The sequence below is a fragment of the Mus musculus genome, chromosome 17, assembly GCF_000001635.26.
Source record: "Mus musculus strain C57BL/6J chromosome 17, GRCm38.p6 C57BL/6J".
Classification (NCBI taxonomy): Eukaryota; Metazoa; Chordata; class Mammalia; order Rodentia; family Muridae; genus Mus; species Mus musculus.
In genome coordinates, this window is record NC_000083.6 from 17,711,163 (window position 1) to 17,734,672 (window position 23,510).

Below are 23,510 nucleotides of genomic sequence, written 5' to 3' on the forward strand. Positions count from 1 at the left end.
TCTGAATTCAAGGTCAGGCTGGTGGGCAGCACAGTTCAAGAAAAAAGAAAAGGTTACATCCATCCAGGAGTGGTGGAATTAACTCCTGCACTCAGGAGACAGAGGCATGGAAGTCTCTGATTTCTAGCCATTTAATTTGGTTGTGTTAGTGAATTGAGAGGCAATTCAATGGGGTGGAGTTCATGGCAGTTCAGTTTGTGGAAGACAGAGGCAGGTTTTACAGGGACAGTTTAACAGAGATAGGTTGTAGAGTGAATAATCAACAACAGATGAAGAAAGAACAAGCTAAAAAAATGAGATGAAGCCCGAGGATTAGAACAGACTGAGAGAATTAGTTTTAGCACAAGTAGAGCAACTCGGTGAGAAGCGGAGAGAAGTCAGATAGAATCACTCAGCTAGAAGAAGACTTTTGAGCCCAAACAGGTAAGTTGAACTAGGCAACCACTGTTCAGAAAGAACCAGAAAAGATGAGCTTACTCAGCAGAAAGCCTCAAAGATAATTACATCAAAGAAATAAAAGTTACCTTTCAGATAGAGGCAGACAGATACCAAGATACCAAGATACATGATGTTTTCTCAGAACCTAATTCCTTACTCATTGACATTCCTTTTTAAATTTTACCACACATAAATGATAAATAAAGCAGCATAATAAATTAGATTCCCCCAAATCATAATGATTGAGTGTTAACACTGTAGATATTACTTAATCCTATCTACTTAAATTGCCAAATCTAATTTCAGTCAATAATAAGAAGAGATTAAAATAATAATTTTATAGGAACATTGGCATGTAAGTCATGAAAAAGTGATAAAACAAGATATGAAGGTTGTATGGTCTATGTCTTCTCCCTGCATAATTTTATGAAATCTGTGCAGGTATAAATTCAAAAACTACCAGTTTCTTCTGGCCCTGTTATTTGCCATTGAGGAGATCAACAAAAACCCTCATCTTCTACCCAATATAACTTTGGGCTTTGATTTCTATAATGTTCGATTTACTGAAAAATCTATTCTTGAAGGTCCTCTGACTTGGCTCACAATGTTACCATATGCTATACCTAATTATAGCTGTGAAAATAAGAGTAACCCCCCTGCTGCCCTCACAGGAACATCATGGTCAACATCTGCTCACATTGGGACACTGCTACAACTCTACAAAATACCTCAGGTAAGGAGTGGTGTGTAAGCACTAAGTCTGAATTATACTTTGTTGATGTCAGAGGTGTTAGATACTGTAAAATAGGGCACTTTGAGTTAATCTGCTATCAAAGGAAACTATGAAGGTGCTTGTAATTTTAGAACTTAAAGTATGAATGAAAGATAGGAGGATGAGACCATCTAGGTTATTTAAACTGGAGACCTGTCCATAATTTGGGAGGAAAACTCTGTAATGGGGTTGTCTTTAAAATGTGGTAAACCCATTTTCATCTTTTCCCTTTCCATCCTTTGATTCAAAACTGAGATTGTGTTTGATGCCAATATTCTTGCCCTTGTATCCAATTTTGTTTTCTGCAGCTCACTTTTGGGCCTTTTGATTCTATTTTAAATAACCAAGAACAGCTTAATTATGTCTATCAGATGGCCCCCAAGGACACATTTCTTTCTCTTGCCATAGTCTCTTTGATGCTTCATTTCAGTTGGTCCTGGGTTGGTCTGATTATCCCAGATGACCACAAAGGGACACAGATTTTGTCTGACTTGAGACAAGTTATGGAGAGAAATAACATTTGCATAGCCTCTGTGCAAATGATCCCTGGCATCTGGAATTCATTTTCAAATGCATTATGGAAAAGTCTGGTCCAGACTAAGGAATCATCAGCAAATGTGACAGTTGTTTGTGGTGACATTGTTTCTCTACAAGGTTTAATGCGACATATTGCACAGTTGTTAGTGACTTGGAAAGTCTGGGTCTTAAACTCTCAATGGGATGTTGACACCCATTCTGATTATTTCATGTTAGAGTCATTACATGGAAGTTTCATTTTTTCACACCACCATGAAGAGATGGCTGAATTTACAAATTTTATTAGAACAGTTAACCCCTACAAATACCCAGAAGACAATTATCTTCCTAAGTTTTGGTATTTATTCTTCAAGTGCTCATTTTCTGAGTTTGATTGCCAACTTTTGGAAAACTGCCAACCCAATGCTTCTTTGGAGTTACTGCCAAGATACCTTTTTGACCCAGTCATGAGTGAAGAGAGCTACAATATATATAACGCTGTGTATGCTGTTGCCTACAGTCTCCATGAGATGAATCTTCAGCAAATACAGATACAAAGATATGCTAATGGAGAAAAAATGGTAGCCTTCCCTTGGGAGGTAATGTCCTTTAATGAGTGTAGTTATGTCTACAATGAGACATTTTTATTATTTCCCAAGCCACTCAAATTGTGCATCCTAAATTTGAGAACGTTATCAATACTTAGTGGTCTAAATACTTATTTCCCTGTCTTGAGGTCAATGCAAAATCCTAAGTAAGTGTATTATAAATGGAGTTCCTGCCAGGAATTGGTGGTTCATACCTGTATTCCCAGCACTTGGGAGGCAGAGGCAGGCAGATGTCATCTGCGCTGGATCCTGGTAGCTTTTCGAATCCCTGACACCTGAGACTTTCTGGTGGTTTCCCCAGTTCCACAGCCCCCACTCCTACTGATTTCTATTCATTCTCTTGGCCCTTTGAACTTCTCTCTTGTCTCTTTCCATACCTGGTCCTGCCCCCCGACATTTTCCCTCCCCCTCATGCTCCCCTTTTCCACCCAGGTTCTCTAGAGAGTAGAGAGCTTTGTCTTGTCCTTCATTTTAGTGGGGTTGCTTCAAGTTTCTCTCTATTTAATTTGATGTTGGTTGTTAGTTTGCTGTATGTTCCTTAGCTATATTCCCTGAAATCCTGATCTTTCCATGAAGGCATGTTGTATTTTGTCAAAGACTTTTTCAGCATTTTATGAGATGATCATGTTTTTTTTTTTCCCCCTTAGAGTTTGTTTATATAGTTCAGGCCTGTGGGTGTTAGGGAACGAGGGAAGAGGAAGAGAGCCCACCTTCTGCCAGAGTTCCAGTGCTCTGGGCAGGCAGACGCAGGAGGACTGCTGGACACTTTTCATGCAGCCCCAGGGCATCTGGCTGTGTGAAGCCATTGACCCCACACGGCGGGGGATGGACAAGGGGCAGTTCTTGGTACCAGGTTCTCAGTCTCTGGCATCCCACGCTGGATACGGCAGAGGAGCTGAGAACATAGGGGCCCCAGGGAGACACTAGACCCCGGAGATATGGGAAGAGAGGGCAGGAGGAAGAGGAGGAGGGCGCTGGGTAGGTTCCCATGCAGGCAAGAGTCTTTAGTTCGTTATATGGCTAGAGCACAGGAAGGCCTTCTGATGGAAGGTTAGAAGCAGCTCATTAGAAGAAAGCCTATCCCATCATCCAAGCATGGCGCGCCTTGATGAACAGACAGTCTATAGCTTTAGAGCTTTATTATAGAAAGGCAGGGGGAAAGAGAGAAGGTAAAAAGGGAGAGACCGGCCCTGGACAAGAGGAGAGAAAGGGGAAGAGAGAAAGAGAGTTAGAGAGTAGGAAAGGTGAAGGCTTAGAGAAAGAGAGGTAAACGTTTAGAGAGAGAGAGAGAGAGCTTAGAGAGAAAGAAAAGAGAATGAGGAAGGGCCAAACAGCCCCTTTTAAAGTGGGCTTGTTACTGTGCTGTTGCTAGGTAACTGTGTGGAGGAGTCTAGCCAGAAGGCCAGAAGCTTGGGACATTGTGTTTATGACTGACAGCCACGAGCCTCTCCTGTCAGGGGCTGTGGGGGTGGTAATGTCGACAGGAGCCGGGGTGAAGAACCACCTTCAGTCCCATGTAGATGAAAATTACCGCCTCTGGGCGGTTCAAGGCCTCAACTTGACTGGAGACTAAGCTGTCTGTGCATAATCCATTGTCCCACAATATAGTGGATTACATTGATGAATTTCTAAGTATTGAACCATCCCTCCATTGCTGAGATGAAACCTACTTGATCATGGTGAATGAGCATTTTAATGTGTCCTTGCATTCAGTTTGGGGGAATTTAATTAAGAATTTTTACATTGATATTCATAAGGTAAATTGTTCTCAAGTTCCCTTTGTTGGGTCTTTGTATGGTTTTAAGTATTCATAAAATAGATTTGGTAGTTTTTCTTCTGTTTCTAATTTGTGGAATGCTTTGAGAAGTATTAGTATTAGGTCTTCATTGATGGTCTGATAGACTTCTGTACTAAAACCATCTGGATGTAGATATTTTTGGTTTGGAGACTTTAAATTTCTGCTTCTATTTCCTTTGGGTTTATGGGACTGTTTAGATGTTTTATCTGATCCTGATTCAAATTTAACACTTGGTATCTACCTAGAAAATCATCCATTTCATCTATACTTTCCAGTTTTGTTGAGCACAGGCTTTTGAAGTAGGATCAGATGATTTTTAAAGTTTCCTCAGTTTCTTTTATTATGTCTACCATTTCCTTTCTGATTTTGTTGATTTGGATGCTGTCTCTGTACCCTCTAGTTAGCTTGGCTAAGAGTTTATTATCTTGTTGGTTTTCTCAAAGAACCAGCTCCCAGTTTTGTTGATTAATTTTTGTACACTTCTCCTTCTTTCTAATTGGTTGATATCCCCACTGATTTTGATTATTTCCTGACTTATACTCTTCTTGGATGTATTTACTTCTGTTTGTTGTACAGGTTTCTGATGTGCCATTAAGCTGCTAGCTAGTATAGGATCTCTCCAATTTCTTTATGAAAGCACTCATAGCTATGAGTTTGCCTTTTAACACTGCTTTCATTGTGTCCCATAAGGTTAGGTAGGCTGTGCCTTCACTTTGGTTAAATTAAACAAAGTCTTTTAATGTCTTTCTTTATTTCTTCCCTGATCAAGTTATCATTGAGTAGAGAGTTATTCAGTGTTCATGATTATGTGGATTTTCTGTTGTTTTTGTTGTTATTAAAGACCAGCCTTAGGTCATGGTGATGATAAAAGGCATGGAATTATTTCAATCTTCTTGTATCTGTTGAAGCTTATTTGTGTCTGACTATATGATCAATTTTTGAAAAGATTCCATGAGTTGCTGAAAAGGTATATATTTTTTTGTTTTAGGGTGGACTGTTCTGAAGATATATCTTAAATCCATTTGGTACATAACTTCTATTAGTTTCACTGTGTCTCTGCTTAGTTCCTGTTTCCATGATTTGTCCATTGGTGAGAGTGGGGTGTTGAAGTCTCCAACTACAACTGTATGAGGTTCAATGTGTGTTTTGAGCTATAGTAACATTTCTTTTACAAATGTGGGTACACTTGCATTTGGGGCATTTAGGTTCAGAATTGAGGTTTCAACTTGGGGGATTTTTTCTTTGATGAATATGGAGTGTCCTTCATGAACTTTTTTGATGACATTTGATTAAAAATCTATTTTATTTTATTTGAATGCCTACTTCAGCATGTTTCTTTGGGCCATTTGCTTGGAAAAAAGTTTCTAGGCTTTTAAAGTGTGATAATGTTTGACTCTGTCACTGAGGTTTGTTTCCTGTATGAAGCAAAATTCTGGGTCCTGCTTATGTACCCATCCTCATAGTCTATGTGTTTTATTGAGGAATTGAGTTCATTGATGATGAGAGATGTTAAAGACCAATGATTGTGGGTTCCTGTTATTTTTGTTGTTAGAGATGGTATTATGTTTTTGTGGTTCCCTTCTTTTGGGTTTGTTTTGAAATAATTAATTTCTTGACTTTCCTTGGGTGTAGTTTCCTTCATTGTGTTGGACTTTTCCTTCTATTAAACTCTGTAGTTCTTGATTAGTTGAAAATATTGTTTAAATTTGGTCATGGAATATCTGGGTTTCTCCATCTATGGTAACTAACAGTTTTGCTGGGTATAGAAGTCAGGGCTAGCATTTGTGTTCTATTAAGGGTCTGTATGACATCTGTCCAATATCTTCTGGCTTTTAGAGTCTCTGTTGAGAAGTCTGGTGTAATTCTGATAGGTCCAACTTTATACATTGTTTGGCCTATTTCTCGTATTGCTTTTTTTCTTGATATTTAGGCATTTAAAATTTTTTTATTGGCTATTTTATTTATTTACATTTCCTGGTTTTTCCTTCCACAAACTCTTGATCCAATCCCCCCCTTCCCACAGCTTATATGAGGGTGCTTCCCCCCATCTCAACCTATCCACTTCTGCTTCACTGACTTATCATTCCCATACACTGGGGCATTGAGCCTTCAATGGGATCTGCTCCCCTTCCATTGATGCCAGATAAAGGCCATACTCTGCTACATATGCAACTAGAGCCGTGGGTCCCTCCATGTGTATTCTTTGGTTGGTGGTTTAGTCTGTGGGAGCTCTATAGTGCCTGACATCTGGGAAGTTCTGGTGGCTACCTCCAGTTCCACATCCCCCATTGCTACACACTTCTGGTCAATTTCCAGAAGCTCTGTACATCTCCCCCATCTCCTCATAAACCTGATCCTGCCCCCATTTTCCCCTTCCCCTCCTCTATTACTCCCAGATTCCTCTGTCCTTCTACTTCTCAGAGATGATTTTGTTCCCCCTTCTAAGTACTACTGAAGCATCCATACTTTGATCTTCCTACATTTTTAGCTTCATCTGATCTGTGACTTATGGGAATTCTGAGCTTTTTTTCTAATATCCACTTCTCAGTGAGTACATACTTTGTGTGCTCTTTTGAAACTGTATTTTGAAATATCAGGATGATATTTTCTAGTTCCATCCATTTGCCTAAGAAGTTCATAAAGTCATTAAAAAAAGCTTAGTGGTATTTCATTGTGTAAATGTACTATATTCTTTGTATTCATTTCTCTGTTGAGGGACATCTGTGCTATTTCCAGCTTCTGGCTATTATAAGTAAGGCTGCTATGAAACATAGTGGAGCATGTGTCCTTGTTATATGTTAGAACATCTTTTGCATATGCCCATGAGTGTTTTAGCTGGGTTCCCAGTTAGTTCTAAGTCCTATTTTCTGAGTAATTACCAGACTGATTTCCAGAGTGGTTGCAGTCCCATCATCCATGGAGAAATGTTCCTCTTTCTCTACATCCTCATCAGCACGTGCTGTAATCTGAGTTTTGGATCTTAGCCAGTCTGACTGGTGTGAGTGGAATTTAAGGTTCATTTTGATTTCCACTTCTCTGGTAACTAAGGATGTTGAACTTTTTAATTTTTTTTTTAGATATTTTCTTTATTTACATTTCAAATGCTATTCCAGTTTTTAATTTCCCCTCTGAAAATCCCCTCTCCCTTCTCCTATCTCCCTGCTCCCTGACCCACAAACTCCCATTCCTTGTCCTGGCATTCCTCTATACTGGGGCATACAGCCTTCACAGGACCAAAGGCCTTCCCTCCCATTGATGACCTACTAGGCCATCCTCTGCTACATATATAGCAAGACAACACAAGTTCCACCATGTGTTTTCTTTGATTGGTGGTATAGTACCAAGGAGCTCTGGGGTACTGGTTAGTTCATATTGATGTTCCTCCTATGGGGCTTCAGACCCCTTCAGCTCCCTGGGTACTTTCTATGGCTCTTTCATTGGGGACCTTATGCTCCATTCAGTGGGTGATTATGAGCATGCACTTCTGTATTTGCCAGGCACTGACAGATCCTCAAAGGAGACAGCTATATCAGGCTCCTGGCAGCAGGCTCTTGTTGGCATCTGCCTAGGGTCTGGGTTTGGTGGTTGTTTATGGGATGGATCCCCAATGGGACAGTCTCTGGATGGTTGTCCCTTCAAGATCTTCTCTGAACTATGTCTCTGTAACTCCTTCCATAGATATTTCATTCCCCATTCTAAGAAGGAATGAAGTATCCACATGTTGGCTTTCCTTCTTTTTGAGTTTCGTGTGTTTTTCAAATTGTATCTTGGGTATTCTAAGTTTCTGGTCTAATATCCACTTATCAGTGAGTGCATACCATGTGTGATCTTTTGTGATTGGATTACCTGACTCAGGATGATATCCTCCAGATACATCCATTTGCCTAAGAATCTCATAAATTCATTGTTTTTAATAGCTGAACAGTACTATATTGTGTAAATGTACCATATTTTCTGTATCCATTCACTGTTGAGGGACATCTGGATTCTTTCCAACGTTTGGTTACAATAAATAAGGCTGCTATGAACATAGTGGAGCATGTGTCCTTATGAAAAGTTGAAACATCTTTTGGGTACATTCTCAGGAGAGGTATTGCTGGATCTTCTGCTAGTACTATGTCCAATTTTCTGAGAAAAAAGTGAAACTGATTTCCAGAGTGGTTGTACCAGCCTACGATACCAACAAAAATGGAGAAGTGATCCTTTTTGTCCACATCCTCGGCAGCATGTGCTGTCACCTGAATTTTTGATCTTAGCCATTCTGACTGGTGTGAGGTGGAATCTCAGGTTTGTTTTCATTTGCATTTCCCTGATTAAGGATGTTGAACATTTTTTCAGGTGCTTCACAGCTAATCGATATTCCTCAGTTGAGAATTCTTTGTTTAGCTCTGTGCCCCATTCTCTCTCTTTTTTCTTTTCTTTTTTTTTTTCTTTCTTTTTATTAGATATTTTCTTTATTTACATCAGTGGAAAGAGAGGCCCCTTGGTCTGTGCCCCATTCTTTAATGAGGTTATTTAATTTTCTAGAGTCCAGTTTCTTGAGTTCTTTGTATATATTGGATATTAGTCCCCTATCTGATTTGGGATTGGTAAAAATCCTTTCCCAATTTCTTAGTGGCCTTTGGTCTTATTAAAAGTGTCTTTTGCCTTACAGAAGCTTTGTCATTTTATGAGGTCTCATTTGTCGATTCTCAATCTTACAGCACAAGCCATTGGTGTTCGGTTCAGGAATTATTCCCCTGTGCCCATATCATGGAGGCTTTTCTCCACTTTCTCTTCTATAAGTTTTGGTGTCTATAGTTTTATGTGCAGTTCCTTGATCCACTTAGAATTGGGCTTTGTACAAAGAGATAAGAATGTATCAATTCACATTCTTCTACAAGATAACCGCCAATTGTGCCAGCAACATTTGTTGAAAATGTTGTCTTTTTTCCACTGGATGGTTTTAGCTCCCTTGTCCAAGATCAAGTGACCATAGGTGAGTGGATTCATTTCTGGGTCTTCAATTCTATTCCATTGATCTACCTTTCTGTCACTGTACCAGTGCCATGCAGTTTTTTATCACAATTGCTCTGTAGTAAAGCTTTAAGTCAGCCATGGTGATTCCACCAGAGGGTCTTTTATCCTTGAGAAGAGTTTTTGCTATCCTAGGTTTTTTGTTATTCCAGATGAATTTGCAGATTGCTCTTTCTAATTCGTTGAAGAATTGAGTTGGAATTTTGATGGGGATTGCATTGAATCTGTAGATTGCTTTTGGCAAGATAGCCATTTTTACAATGTTGATCCGGCCAATCCATGAGCATGGGAGATCTTTCCATCTTCTGAGATCTTCTTTAATTTCTTCCTTCAGAGACTTGAAGTTCTTATCATACAGATCTTTCACTTCCTTAGTTAGAGTCACACCAAGGTATTTTATATTATCTGTGACTATTGTGAAGGATGTTGTTTCCCTAATTTCTTTCTCAGCCTGTTTATCCTTTGTGTAGAGAAAGGCCATTGACTTGTTTGAGTCAATTTTATATCCACACTGCGACCTTTTAATACAGTTCCATATGTTGTGGTCACTCCCAACCACAAATTATTTCATTGCTACTATAGCAGCGTTGCTACTGTTAAGAATCATAATATAAATGTCTGCTATGCAGGTATCTGATATGTGAGACACATAGGACCCACTGGTTGAGAAATGCTGCTCCATAGATTCTGCACTGAGGTGAAATCATATAGTATTTCACTGAATATTGCATCCTCAATTTTTACCCACATGGCATATATTAAAACTTCCTACCTTTTTAAAAAAATAGATATTTTCTTTATATACATTTCAAATGCTATCCCGAAAGTTCCCTATACACTGCCCCCGCCCTGCTCCCCTACCCACCCACTCCCACTTCTTAACCCTGTTGTTCCCTTGTACTGGGGCATATAAAGTTTGCAATACCAAGGGGCCTCTCTTCCCAGTGATGGCTGGCTAGGCCATCTTCTGCTACATATACAGCTAGAGACACTAGCTCTGGGAGTACTGGTTAGTTCATATTGTTGTCCCACCTATAGGCTTGCAGATCCCTTCAGCTCCTTAGATGCTTTCTCTAGCTTCTCCATGGGGGGCCCTGTGTTCCATCCTATAGATGACTGTGAGCATCCACTTCTGTATTTTCCAGGCTCTGGATAGCCTCATAGGAGACAGCTATAGCAGGGTCCCTTCAGCAAAATCTTTCTGGCATATGCAATAGTGTCTGGGTTTGGTGGGTGATTATGGAATGGATCTCCAGGTGGGGTATTCTCAGGATAGTCCTTCATTTCGTCTTAGCTCCAAAATTTGTTTCTGTAACTCCTTATATGGGTATTTTGTTCCCTATTCTAAAGAGGGATAAAGTATCCACATGTTGGTGTTCCCTCTTCTTGATTTTCTTGTGTTTTGCAAATTGTATCTTGGGTATTCTAAGTTTCTGGGCTAATATCCACTTATCAGTGAGTGCATATCTAATGACTCCTTTTGTGATTGGGTTACCTCACTAAGGATGATATCCTCCAGATACATCCATTTGCCCAAGTATTTCATAAATTCATTGTTTTTAATAGTTGAGTAGTACTCTATTTTGTAACTGTACCATATTTTCTGTATCCATTCCTCTGTTGAGGGACATCTGGGTTCTTTTCAGCTTCTGGCTATTATAAACAAAGGCTGCTATGAAAATAGTGGAGCATGTGTTCTTATTACCAGTTGGAATAGCTTCTGGGTATATGCCTAGGAGAGGTATTGCTGGATCTTCCGGTAGTATTATGTCCAATTTTCTGAGGAACTGCCAGACTGATTTCCAGAGTGGTTGCACCAGCTTGCAATCCCACCAGCAATGGAGGAGTGTTCCTCTTTCTCCACATCCTTGCCAGCATCTGCTGTTGCATGAATTTTTGATCTTAGCCATTCTGACTGGTGTGAGGTGGAATCTCAGGTTTGTTTTGATTTGCATTTCCCTGATGATTAAGGATGTTGAACATTTTTTCAGGTGCTTCAAAGACATTTGGTATTCCTCAGTTGAGAATTCCTTATTTAGCTCTGTACCCCATTTTTTAATGGGCTTATTTGAATGAATGGAGTTCAGCTTCTTGAGCTCTTTGTATATATTGAATATTAGTCCCCTCTCAGATTTAGGATTGGTAAAAATCCTTTCCCAGTCTCTTGGTGGCCTTTTTGTCCATCCCAGAAGCTGTGTTGCTTCTGCAGTCAGCTCACTCACACTTTGTAGTACGCGAGCTGACCTATGTAGACTGGTCTCTGAGGGACTTGGGACACAATGTGACTCCCTCTCCTGCTCTGGCAGTTTGAGCTCTACATCCATTTTTAGATCCTGGATGGTTTTGTTCAATTCCATCACCTGTTTGGTAGTGTTTTCCTGTAACTCTCTAAGGGATTTTTGTGTTTTCTCTTTAAGGGCTTCTAGCTGTTTACCTGTGTTTTCCTGTATTTCCTTCTTAATGTCCTCTATCATCATCATGAGAAATGACATTAGATCCATGTCTTGCTTTTCTGATATAATGGTATATCCAGGATTTGCTATGGTGGGAGAGTTTGTTTCTGATGATGCCAAGTAACCTTGGTTTCTGTTGCTTCTGTTCATATGCTTGCCTCCTGCCATCTGATTATCCCAAGTGCTTGCTGTCCTCAATATATCTGATTGGAGCCTGTTTTTTCCTATAATCCCAGTTGATTCAGGACTTCTCAGAGTCCAGCTTTCTCTGTGATCCTTTGATTGTGGGATCCTGTGAACCTGAGATTCTGGGTGTGTCAGAGTTCTTGGCAGTCAAACTCCTCTGAGACCCTAAAATACTGGTGTGACCCAACTCTTGTTATCCTGGGATCCTGTTTTCCTAAGATCCTAGGCATGTTGCACTGCCTGGAAGTGATGTCTCCTTTGAGGACCGTGGAGCTGTCCAGTCTTCGAAATCAAGGTAAACCAGAACTGATCAAAAGGAACCTGGGCCTCTGGTCAGGAAGGGCTCTGGTGTCTTTGTTCCTGCGGTCACAGGCCTGTCACACTTGGATTGGAACTGATGTTGTGTTCCATTCACTGGGGATCCTAAGATTGTGTGGAGAGTCCTCTGTGGACTGTGGGGGTCTCCACCAATTCTGCGCCCAAGGTGACCCGGTGCTGGTGCTGACCAGAAGGGATTTGTAGTAGTAATACTTTTTATTGGGTATTTTATTTACATTTCAAATGTATATGTAAATACTAATTCACCCTCAGGGACCCCTTATACCATCCCCCCTCTACCTGCTTATATGAAGGTCTGTCCCCACCCACCTACCCATTCCCTCCTCCACACCCTCACATTCCCCTACACTGGGTCATCAAACCTTCACGAGACCCATGGCCTCTTCTCCCATTGATGTTGACAAGGTCATTCTGTGCTACATATATGGAACATGGGTCCCTCCATGTGTACTCCTTGGTTGTTGTTTTAGACCCTGAGAGCTCTGGTTGGTTGAAGTCACAGAGATATAGTGAAAATAACAGAAATTATGAACCAAAAGGATTTAATGGACATCTATAGAACATTTCATCTTAAAACTAAAGAATATACCTTCTTAGGACCTCATGGTACCCTCTTTGTTTCTCTGTTTGGTTTGTGTTTGCATGATCTGTCCATTGGTGAGAGGGGCATGTTGAAGACTTCCACTATTATTGTGTGTGGTTCAAAGTTTCTTTTATGATGGTTGCCCTAGCATTTGTGCCATAGATGTTCAGACTTGGAGAGGTCATCTTGGTAGATTTTTTCTTTGATGAGTATGAAATGTCCTTCCTCATCTTTTTTGATAACCTTTGGTTGAGTTTTGGTTTTACTCGATATTAGAGTGGCTATTCCAGATTGTTTCTTGGGACCATTTGCTTGGAAAATTGTTTTCCAGCCCTTTACTCTAAGGTAGCATCTGTCTGTTTCACTGAGGTGTGTTTCCTTTATGCAACAAAATGCTGGGTGCTGTTTATATATCCAGTCTTTTAGTCTATGTCTTTTTTGGGGGGGGGGATTGAGTCCATTGATGTTAAGATATATTAAGAAATAGTAATTGTTGCTTCCTGGGTTTTTTTTTAAATGTTATTTTTATGTTTGTGAGGCTAACTTCTTTTGGGTTTGTTGAAAGATTACTTTCTTGCTTTCTCTAGGGTATAGTTTCCCTCCTTGTGTTAGACTTTTCCTTCTATTATCCTCTGTAGGATTGGATTAGTAGAAAGTTATTGTTTAAATTTGGGTTTGTCTTGGAATACTTTGCTTTCTTTATCTATATCAATTGAGAGTTTTGTTGGGCATTGAGAGCCAGCTTGGGCTGGCATTTGAGACCTCTAGGGGTCTGTATGACATCTGTCTAAGATCTTCTGGCTTTTATAGTCTCTGGTGAGAAGTCTGGTGTAATTCTGATAGATCTGCCTTTATATGTTACTTGACCTTTTTCCATTGCTGCTGTCAATATTTTTTCTTTGTTTTAGTGCATTTGGTGTTTTGATTATTATGGGACAGGAAGAATTTCTTTTTTGGTCCAATATATTTGGGGTATTTTAGGTTTCTTGTATGTTTATGGGCGTCTCTTTTTTTTAAGTTAGTAAAGTTTTCTCCTGTAATTTTGTTGAAGATGTTCCCTGGCCTTTATGTTGGGAATCTTTGCTCTCTTTTATTCCTACTATCCTTAGGTGTAGTCTTCTCACTGTGTCCTGGATTTCCTAGATGTTTGGGTTAGGAACTTTTTGCATTTTGTGTTTTCTTTGACTGCCGTGTTAATAGTTTCTATAGTATCTTCTATGCCCTCGTTTTTCTCTATCTCTTATATTCTGTTGGTGATGCTTGTATCAGTAACTCCTTATCTCTTTCCTAGGTTTTACATCTCCAGGGTTTCCCCCTCCCCATTTGTAATTTTTTTATTGTTTCTATTTCCAATTTTAGATCCTTGATTTTTTTAAAAAAAAAAAACTCTTTCACCTGTTTAATTATGTTTTCTTTTATTTCTTTAAGGGTTTCATGTGTTTCCTCTTTAAGTTTTTTTTTAAACCTGTGTACCTGTGTACCTGTGCTCTCCTGTATTTCTTTAAAGGAGTTATTTATGTACTCTTTAAAGTCTTTTATCATTTTCATGAGATTTGATTTTCATGTATGCTAGGTTATCTGGGGTTTGCTTTGGTGGGAGAACCAGATTTTAACGATGTTTAAGTGGAATTGTATTCTTTTGCTTATATTCTCACACTTGCTGTCTACCCTCTGGTTATCTCTATTATTAACAGGCCTTGCTGTCTCTGACTGCAGGTAGTCCCTACTGGGAGCCTTGTTATGATGGGCCTGCTAGGATTCAAGCTCTCTATGGGTTTGAAATGGGTTCTAGAATTTCAGGCCAGAAGTATGAGGTTTCTCCAGCAGGGTGGCTAGGCCCTATGTCTGTTGTCTTGAGGGGTTCCCAATTAAGCAATGTATTGGGGTGAGGCTCACCTGTGATTCTGGTTATTAAGGACCTCCTAGGAATCAAGCAGTGTCTGCATGTGGGCATGGGCAGAGGGTGCTAGGGCACCTGATCTGCTCCTGAACCCAGTTGTGGACTGGATGGTTGATGTGTCTCTTGTAGGGTGGATAGGTCCTACATCCACTGGGCTCTGTTGGGGAGTCCTAGTTATGCCAAGTATTGAGATTGAGGTGGGTTCACCCCTGAACCTGGTTGTAATGGACCTCATGGAAATCAAGCTGTCTCTAGGTATGGGAGGAGTTCTGGAGAGCTGGCTTTGCCCCAGGCAAAGTTCTGGGCAAGAAGAATGTTATCTCATGATTTCTCTTGACCAGAATAAAATTCTAAAATTCTAATGCATTTGAATCCTTGTATCATTTATTTATTTAGCTCTATTGATACTTCCTTTTATTGTGAGAGTTAAAAAGCACTGCTATTGTTTGTCTTACTTTTTAAAGAAAATGCTTATCAGTGAGTGCATATCTAACGACTTCTTTTGTGGTTGGGTTACCTTACTAAGGATGATATCCTCCAGACCCATCCATTTGTCCAAGAATTTCATAAATCCATTGTTTTTAATAGCTGAGTAGTACTCCATTGTGTAACTGTACCATATTTTCTGTATCCATTCCTCTGTTGAGGGACATCTGGGTTCTTTCCAGTTTCTGACTATTATAAATAAGGCTGCTATGAACATAGTGGAGCATGTGTTCTTATTACCAGTTGAAACTTCTTTTGGGTATATGCCCAGGTGAGGTATTGAGAGGCCCCTCGGTATTAAAAACATTATATGCCCCAGTACAGGGGAATGCCAGGGCCAAGAAGCAGGAGTGGGTGGATAGAGGAGCAGGGTGGGGGGAGGGTATAGGGAACTTTTGGGATAGCATTTGAAATGTATATAAAGAAAATATTTAATAAAAAATGTGTTAAAAAAAGGAAAAATGCTTTTGTTTCTCAGATGTACTTCAGAATATCTTCCTGCATCTCTTTTAGGTCCTCCCTTTCCTAAAGAACACCCTACTGAAGCATCGTATGAGAGGTCACACAGATTTGGATGGGAAAAGAAAATTAGATTCAGAATATGACATTCTAAATTTTTGGAATTTTCCAAAAGGTCTTGCGTTAAAGGTGAAAGTAGGAAACTTTTCTCCAAATGCTCCCCATGGTCAACAGTTGATGTTAGCAGAAAAGAGGATACAATGGCCTCTAATGTTTACAAATGTGAGTTGCATTTTATCTCGTGGCTTTGACTTTCATTAAAAATATAATAATTCTCAGGATTTAATCATACATGGATAGTTATTTGGTACCAATCACCATTCAACTATCTACTAGGACCATCACATATAAACAGCAAAAGTAGAATACTTAATCATTCCCTGACTCTGCTGAATGGAAAATATTATTTTAAAATTTTAATAATATCCACATATTTCTCATGAATGAAATGTCTGCTAAATTACATCAATACCTCAAAACACTGATAGGAGGTTTATTTTTCCACCCAAGCCTAAGGTATTTCAATGAGATTTAAAGTGACCTTTGTTTCATTAATTTTTAAAAAAGGTAGACTAGTGTGTGTTTGTTGTACTTTCTTTGCTACTTCAGATAACATGTTGACAAAGTATCAGAATGATATGTTGTTTTGGCTGACAATGTGAGCATGCAGTATAACATACTGAGAATAGAATGTTTTAGGAGACAGAGGAAGTGATGACATCACATTCAGGACCAAAATCAGAGATGAAAAATATGATTGCTCCACTTGTATCTCCTTTTCTTTCTCTTTATGGGAGTAGCCAGTGAAATACTGACACCCATTTGGTGGTGGCTCTTTCTAATTCAGGTAAATGTGTCTATAAATCTCACAGAAAATGCCCAAAGATTGTTTCTGTGATGAATCCAAGCCCTTTAAAGTTCTCAATTTACATGCATTACCACATCAGATAAAAGGTCTTCCTATAATATCTGGTAATAGAGAATCTGTAAGTTGAATCTGAAGTATCAACATGACATCGTAGAACACTACTTTAATGACCTACTCTTAACAACAACTCCATGTATTGGACAAAGATTTAAACATTTGAGCTGAGTAGCCCAAAATCTAACAAAACTAGTAATACCCAAAACCATATCCTTATTGTAAGTGTAAGCATTTGCAAATTAACTGTTTGATGATACTCAGAAATACTCTATTATTTGGATTTCTCATAAATGTTCAAGCATTTGCTAATAGCTGTCATTTCTCTCAGATTCCTCAGTCTGTGTGCAGTGAGAGCTGTAGACCTGGATTCAGGAAATCTGTCCAGGAAGGAGAGCCTACCTGCTGTTTTTATTGCACTCCTTGTGCAGACAATGAGATTTCCAATGAGACAGGTAAATAAAGGTTTGCAGAGAATATTCTCACTTGTTCACTGTAATCTGCAATACATAATCCAATAGAAATTGACTAGAGAGACTTAGGAGAAACAGTTTTTTCCCCCTTGATTAAAATGGGAACATTGCATTTCCTTTTATTTCCTTTTGAAAGAATACACACTACACATTGAAATTATCTTTGATTTACATTGCTGTGAAATTTCAGATCTTGTTCCCTAAAGTGCCTAACCTTGCCAAAAGTTAGCAGTCCATTTCAATTTCACCATGAACACAGTGTATTTAGCACCATTTCTATATGTTTTTAAACTATGCTCAGTCATATGTAGGATTCATTTAAAGCTTGGATATTTCACATTCTCTTTATGAGTACTCCAAGTACAAGTATTTTTCTTATTATTGTTATTGTTACATAGCAGGTGACTTGAGAGTTCAGTTTAATTTCCCTAGTATATATGTTTTATCTCTATCCTGACAAATTTCTTTTGTTTTACTTAAAAAAACATTTTAATCTTTGCCTCCCTATTATTAAACATAGATTCTTTACACAAAATATAATATGAATACATTTCCTCTCCATCCACTTCTTCTAGTTCCTCCTCTACATCATCTCTCATCTCAAACCACTCCTTAATAGTCTCTCATTAGAAGAACAGGCTTCTAAGAAATATAAATGAGATGTAACCAAATAAAATATAATAAAGTGAAAGAAAACCCATTACATTGAAGTTTGAGGAAGATAGACATCAGAAAAGTAAAATCCTTAAATGTTTGCAAAAGAATAAGAGACTCACTTTTTTTCACCTTTGTAACAATTTTTATTAGATATTTTCTTCATTTACATTTAAATTGCTAGCCTGAAAGTTCCCTATACTCTCCCACTGCCCTGCTCTCCAACACCCCCTCCCTCTTCTTGGCCCTGGCAGTCCCCTGTACTGGGGCATATAAAATGTATAAGATCAAGGTGACTCTCTTCCCATTGATGGCTGACTGGACCATCTTCTGCTGCATATGCAGCTAGAGACATGAGTTCTGGAGGTACTGAATAGTTCATTATGTTGTTCCTCCTATAGGGTTATAGACCCCTTCAGCTTCTTGGGTACTTTCTCTAGCTCCTCCATTGGGGGCTCTGTGTTCTATCCAATAGATGACTGTGGGCATCCACTTCTGTATTTGCCAGGCACTGGCATAGTCTCACAAGAAAAAGTGATATCAGGGACCTGTCAGCAAAGGCATATACAATAGTGTCTGGGTTTGGTGGCTGATTATGGAATGGATCCCCAGGTGGGGGAGTCTCTGGATGGTCTATCCTTCCATCTCACCTCAATACTTTGTCTCTGTAACTCCTCCCATGGGTATTTTGTTCCCTATTCTAAAAGAGGAATGATGTAACCACAAGTGGGTCTTCCTTCTTCTTGAGTTTCATATATTTTGCAAATACTATCATTGGTATTCTAATATTCTGGACTAATATCCACTTACCAGTGAGTGTATATCATTTGAGTTCTATTGTGATTGGGTTACCTCACTCAGAATGATATCCTCCATATCCATTCACTTGCCTAAGAATTTCATAAATTCATTGTTTTTAATAGCTAAGTAGTACTCCACTGTGTAAATGTATCACATTTTCTGTATCCATTCCTCTGTTTCTGGAGTCCAACTTCTTGAGCTCTTTGTATATATTGGATATTCGTCCCCTATCAGATTTAGGATTGGTAAAAATCCTTTCCCAATCTTTTGGTGGCCTTTTTGTCTTATTGACAGTGTCATTTGCCTTACAGAAGCTTTGCAATTTTATGAGGTTCCATTTGTCAATTCTTGATCTTACAGTCCAAGCAATTGCTGTTCTGTTTAGGAATTTTTCCCCTGTGCCCATATCTTCGAGGCTTTTCCTTACTTTCTCCTCTATTAATTTCAGTGTCCCTGGTTTTATGTGGAGGTCTTTGATCCACTTAGACTTGAGATTTGTACAAGGAGATAAGAATGGATTAATTTTCATTCTTCTACATGATAACCGCCAGTTGTGCCAGCACCATTTGTTGAAAATGCTGTCAATTTCCCACTGGATGGTTTTAGCTCCCTTGTCCAAGATCAAGTGACCATAGGTGTGTGGATTCATTTCTGGGTCTTCAATTCTATTCCATTGATCTACCTGTCTGTCATTGTACCAATACCATGCAGTTTTTATCAAAATTGCTCTGTAGTACAGCTTGAGGTCAGGCATGGTGATTCTACCAGAGGTTCTTTTATTGTTGAGAATAGTTTTTGCTATCCTATGTTTTTTGTTATTCCAGATGAATTTGCAAATTGCCCTTTCTATCTCAGTGAACAATTGAGTTGGAATTTTGATGGGGATTGCATTGAATCTGTAGATTGCTTTTGGCAGGATAGCCATTTTGACTATATTAATCCTGCCAATCCATGAGCATGGGAAATCTTTCCATCTTCTGAGATCTTCTTCAATTTCTTTCTTCAGAGACTGGAAGTTCTTATCATACAGATCTTCACTTCCTTAGTTTTTCTTCACCTGTTTAATTGCATTTTCCGGTGCATCATTAAACGGTTTATTTTTCTCTTCTTTAAAGACGTCTACTTGTTTGATTATATTTTCCTGATTTTATTTCATTTGTTCTTTAAAGGCATGAGGCTATCATCTTTATAAGATTGAATTTAAGGTCATTTTCTTGTATTTGAATTGTGTTAGGATATTCAAGGCTTCCTGTAGAAAAAGAAAGATAGCTGTGCTCTGAAGGCACCATATTTTCCTGGATTTTCTTAATTGTGTTCTTTCAAGGAACTTTAGCCATTTGGATGTCTTTGGTCTCTAGATATTCCTATTGTAGTAAATATTGGGAGAGGGATTAACCTTGGTGGTCCTGGTGTGGCAGGCCTCCTTGTGTTGTATGCTTCTGGCTATTCACATCTGTATGGTTCAGAATTTGCAGGTCTGTAAGGCCCAGGAGCCTCAGATTCAATGAAGCTGGGCAGTGAGTTGTTGGGAAAAAGGATTCTCCACAGGAATAGCAGGCTGCTCAGGGCAGCTTGGCTTGCTCCAGAGGACCCAGGAAGCAGGGAAGATGGATCAATAAGGAAAGTTCACCTGCATGGCTCAGGCTCAGCTGCCTGACTAAAATGGAAGGGAGGTGGTAGGAAAAAGGTCTCAGTGGGATAGGAGGTGGCTCAGGGCAGGTAGGCTTTCTCCAGAGGACTCAGCAAGCAGGTGACTATATGTTTTTTAGTTAAAGATAAAAATCACAAATGTTTAAAAGCAGAGCATTTAAAACTTGGTTTTTTTTTTTTTTTTGAGAACCTTGAAATCTTTTAATAATTCTTTCTCTACATGTTAAAAAAATCATGCTATAGCCAAATGTAACAACATGTTAATATGGAAGAATTTAAGATTCAAGATTTTGTTCCCAATTCTAAGAAGGGACAAAGTGTCCACACTTTGGTCTTCATTCTTCTTGAGTTTCATGTATCTAGCAAATTGCATCTTATATCTTGGGTGTGGACACTTTGCCCCTTGTTAGAATTGGGAACAAAACATCCATGGAAGCGTTACAGAGACACAGTTTGGAGCTGAGATGAAAGGATGGACCATCTAGAGGCTGCTATATCTGGGGATCCATCCCATAATCAGCCTCCAAACGCTGACATCATTGCACACACTAGCAAGGTTTTGCTGAAAGGACCCAGATATAGCTGTCTCTTGTGAGACTATGCTGGGGCCTAGCAAACACAGAAGTGGATGCTCACAGTAAGCGATTGGATGGATGACAGGGCCCCCAATGGAGGAGCTAGAGAAAGTAACCAAGGAGCTAAAGGGATCTGCAACCCTATAGGTGGAACAACAATATGAACTACCCAGTACCCCCACTAGAGCTCGTGTCTCTAGCTGCATATGTATCAGAAGATGGCCTAGCCGGCCATCAGTGGAAAGAGAGGTCCATTGGTCGTGCAAACTTTATCTGCCTCAGTACAGGGGAATGCCAGGGCCAAGAAGTGGGAGTGGGTGGGTGGGGGAGTGGGTTGGGGAGCAGGTTGGGGATTTTTGGGATAGTATTAGAAATGTAAATGAAATAAATACTTAATTAAAAAAAACAAAAAAAAAGATTCAAGATTTTAATGGTGTTTACTATTTCAAACTCATTCAGAGCATTGAAACCCCCACTTAAGTTCTGAGATGGCAAGCACACCTAAGGAATCACGATAGAACATCCTGATGCAAACACACGGGGTAGTTTAATGACAGAACTCTGGGCCTACATGTATCTCACGCAGGAGACAGAGTTGTCGACCTTGAGGCTCAAAAGTTAGGGGTTTATATAGGAAAAGAGTGGGGGTAGGGGAAGAATTGGTGCAGCTTCACACAATTGGACAGTTTAAACATCAGCAATCTGTATGTGCAGAGCGAGGTAACAGCAATTCTGAGGGGCAGGGGCTTATGACTCAGCTGAGATAGTCCGGATGTCTTTGCAGGTCTTCTCCTATCTTTATGGCTAGCCAGTTCTTGGAATGACTTAACAGCAACAGCTTTTGTTCTTTGCCCTTGGCCCAAAAAGCCCTCCTAACTAGCAAGCTTCATGAGTCATAGACCTTGAATTTAATTTTCTTTCAGTATGAGCTAAATTAGAGAACACAATGGATTCAATGAAAATAAGTGAATATGGGTCCTAAATCTAAAAACAAAATATAGGAAATGAATTTCAAAAATCTATATTCTATAAAAACATGTAATCTAGAATTAAAAACCTTTGTAAGATGATGCCAGAGTCAAATTAGGAGCATACAGTATAATTCTGCAACAGTATGACTTATCAAATAGATGCAACAAAGTGAAAGTTATGAAAAGCATACAAAAACATAGGAAAAGCACTGGACATTTTTAAATTTATTTGTGTCTGTATATGCAGTGAGGATAATAAAGATTTGAAGTGATTCAAAGAGTATGTAAATACTTCTTTCTATGATAATGAAAAAGGGTGATTCAGGAAGGATTTCAAAGAGCTGTAGCTGAGTATCAGCTTAGGAAGGAGAAGTCCTGGGGATTGATTCATACTTATCTTCATTTCTGCACAGATATGGATGAGTGTGTGAAGTGTCCAGAAAGTCACTATGCAAACTCAGAGAAGAACCACTGCCTCCAGAAATCTGTGAGCTTTTTGGCCTATGAAGACTCCTTGGGCATAGCTCTCACCACCACAGCACTGTGCTTATCTGTGCTTACAGCTGTGGTTCTTGTAGTCTTTGTGAAGCACAGACACACACCCATTGTCAAGGCCAATAATCGGACTCTCAGCTACACCCTCCTATTGACACTCATCATGTGTTTTCTCAGTTCTTTGCTGTTCATTGGCCAGCCAAACACTACAACTTGTATCTTGCAGCAGACAGCATTTGGAATTTTTTTCACTGTGGCTCTCTCCACAGTGTTAGCCAAAGCTATTACAGTGGTTATTGCATTCAAGGTCACTGTTCCAAATAGAAAGGTGAGGCGGTTAATGATATCAAGGGCGCCTAATTTCATCATTCCCATCTGCACACTTGTCCAACTTCTCTTCTGTGGAATATGGCTTATTACTTCTCCACCCTTCATTGATCAAAATGCTCATGCTGAACATGGTAACATCATCATTTTGTGCAACAAGGGTTCAGCAGTTGCCTTCCATTGTGTCCTGGGATACCTTTGCTTCTTGGCACTTGTGAGCTACACCCTGGCCTTCTTTTCCAGGAATCTGCCTGACACATTCAATGAAGCCAAATTCCTGTCATTCAGCATGCAAGTATTCTTCTGTGTCTGGATCACCTTCCTCCCTGTCTACCATAGCACAAAAGGAAAAGTAATGGTGGCTATGGAAGTCTTCTCTATGTTGGCTTCCAGTACAGCTCTCCTTAGCTTGATCTTTGGCCCCAAGTGCTACATTATTTTATTAAGGCCAGATAAGAATGTCTGTCTTGACATCAGACATAAATCCCATTCAAAAAGGAATAGTGGTTTAAATTTTATTTAAAAATCAAACTATGATAATAAATTAAATACTATGGTTGAAAGTAGTGCCACTCCATGTATGGACAAATAGACCAATGGAACAGAATTGAAGACCCAGAGATGAACCCACACACCTATGGTCACTTGATCTTTGACAAGGGAACTAAAACCATCCAGTGGAAAAAAGACAGCATTTTCAACAAATGGTGCTGGCACAACTGGCTGTTATCATGTAGAAGATTACGAATTGATCCATTCCTATCTCCTTGTACTAAGGTCAAATCTAAGTGGATTAAGGAACTCCACATAAAACCAGAGACACTGAAACTTATAGAGGAGAAAGTTGGGAAAAGCCTTGAAGATATGGGTACAGGGGAAAAATTCCTGAATAGAACAGCAATGGCTTGTGCTGTGAGATCGAGAATTGATAAATGGGACCTCATAAAATTGCAAAGCTTCTGCAAGGCAAAAGACACCATCAATAAGACAAAAAGACCACCAACAGATTGGGAAAGGATCTTTACCTA

At 39.3% G+C, this 23,510-nt stretch overlaps 1 protein-coding gene across 1 annotated transcript in view; it reads left to right on the forward strand.

Moving 5' to 3' along the window:
• Vmn2r90 (vomeronasal 2, receptor 90) overlaps positions 1–23,005 on the forward strand; it is a 30,227-nt gene extending 7,222 nt beyond the window's left edge. The window contains exons 2-6 of the mRNA NM_001104539.1: positions 880–1,171; positions 1,519–2,325; positions 15,609–15,836; positions 16,868–16,991; positions 22,074–23,005. Of these exons, the coding sequence (NP_001098009.1) occupies positions 880–1,171; positions 1,519–2,325; positions 15,609–15,836; positions 16,868–16,991; positions 22,074–23,005 (2,383 nt within the window). The remainder of the gene's footprint in view (positions 1–879; positions 1,172–1,518; positions 2,326–15,608; positions 15,837–16,867; positions 16,992–22,073) is intronic.
• The last annotated feature ends 505 nt before the right edge of the window (positions 23,006–23,510 follow it).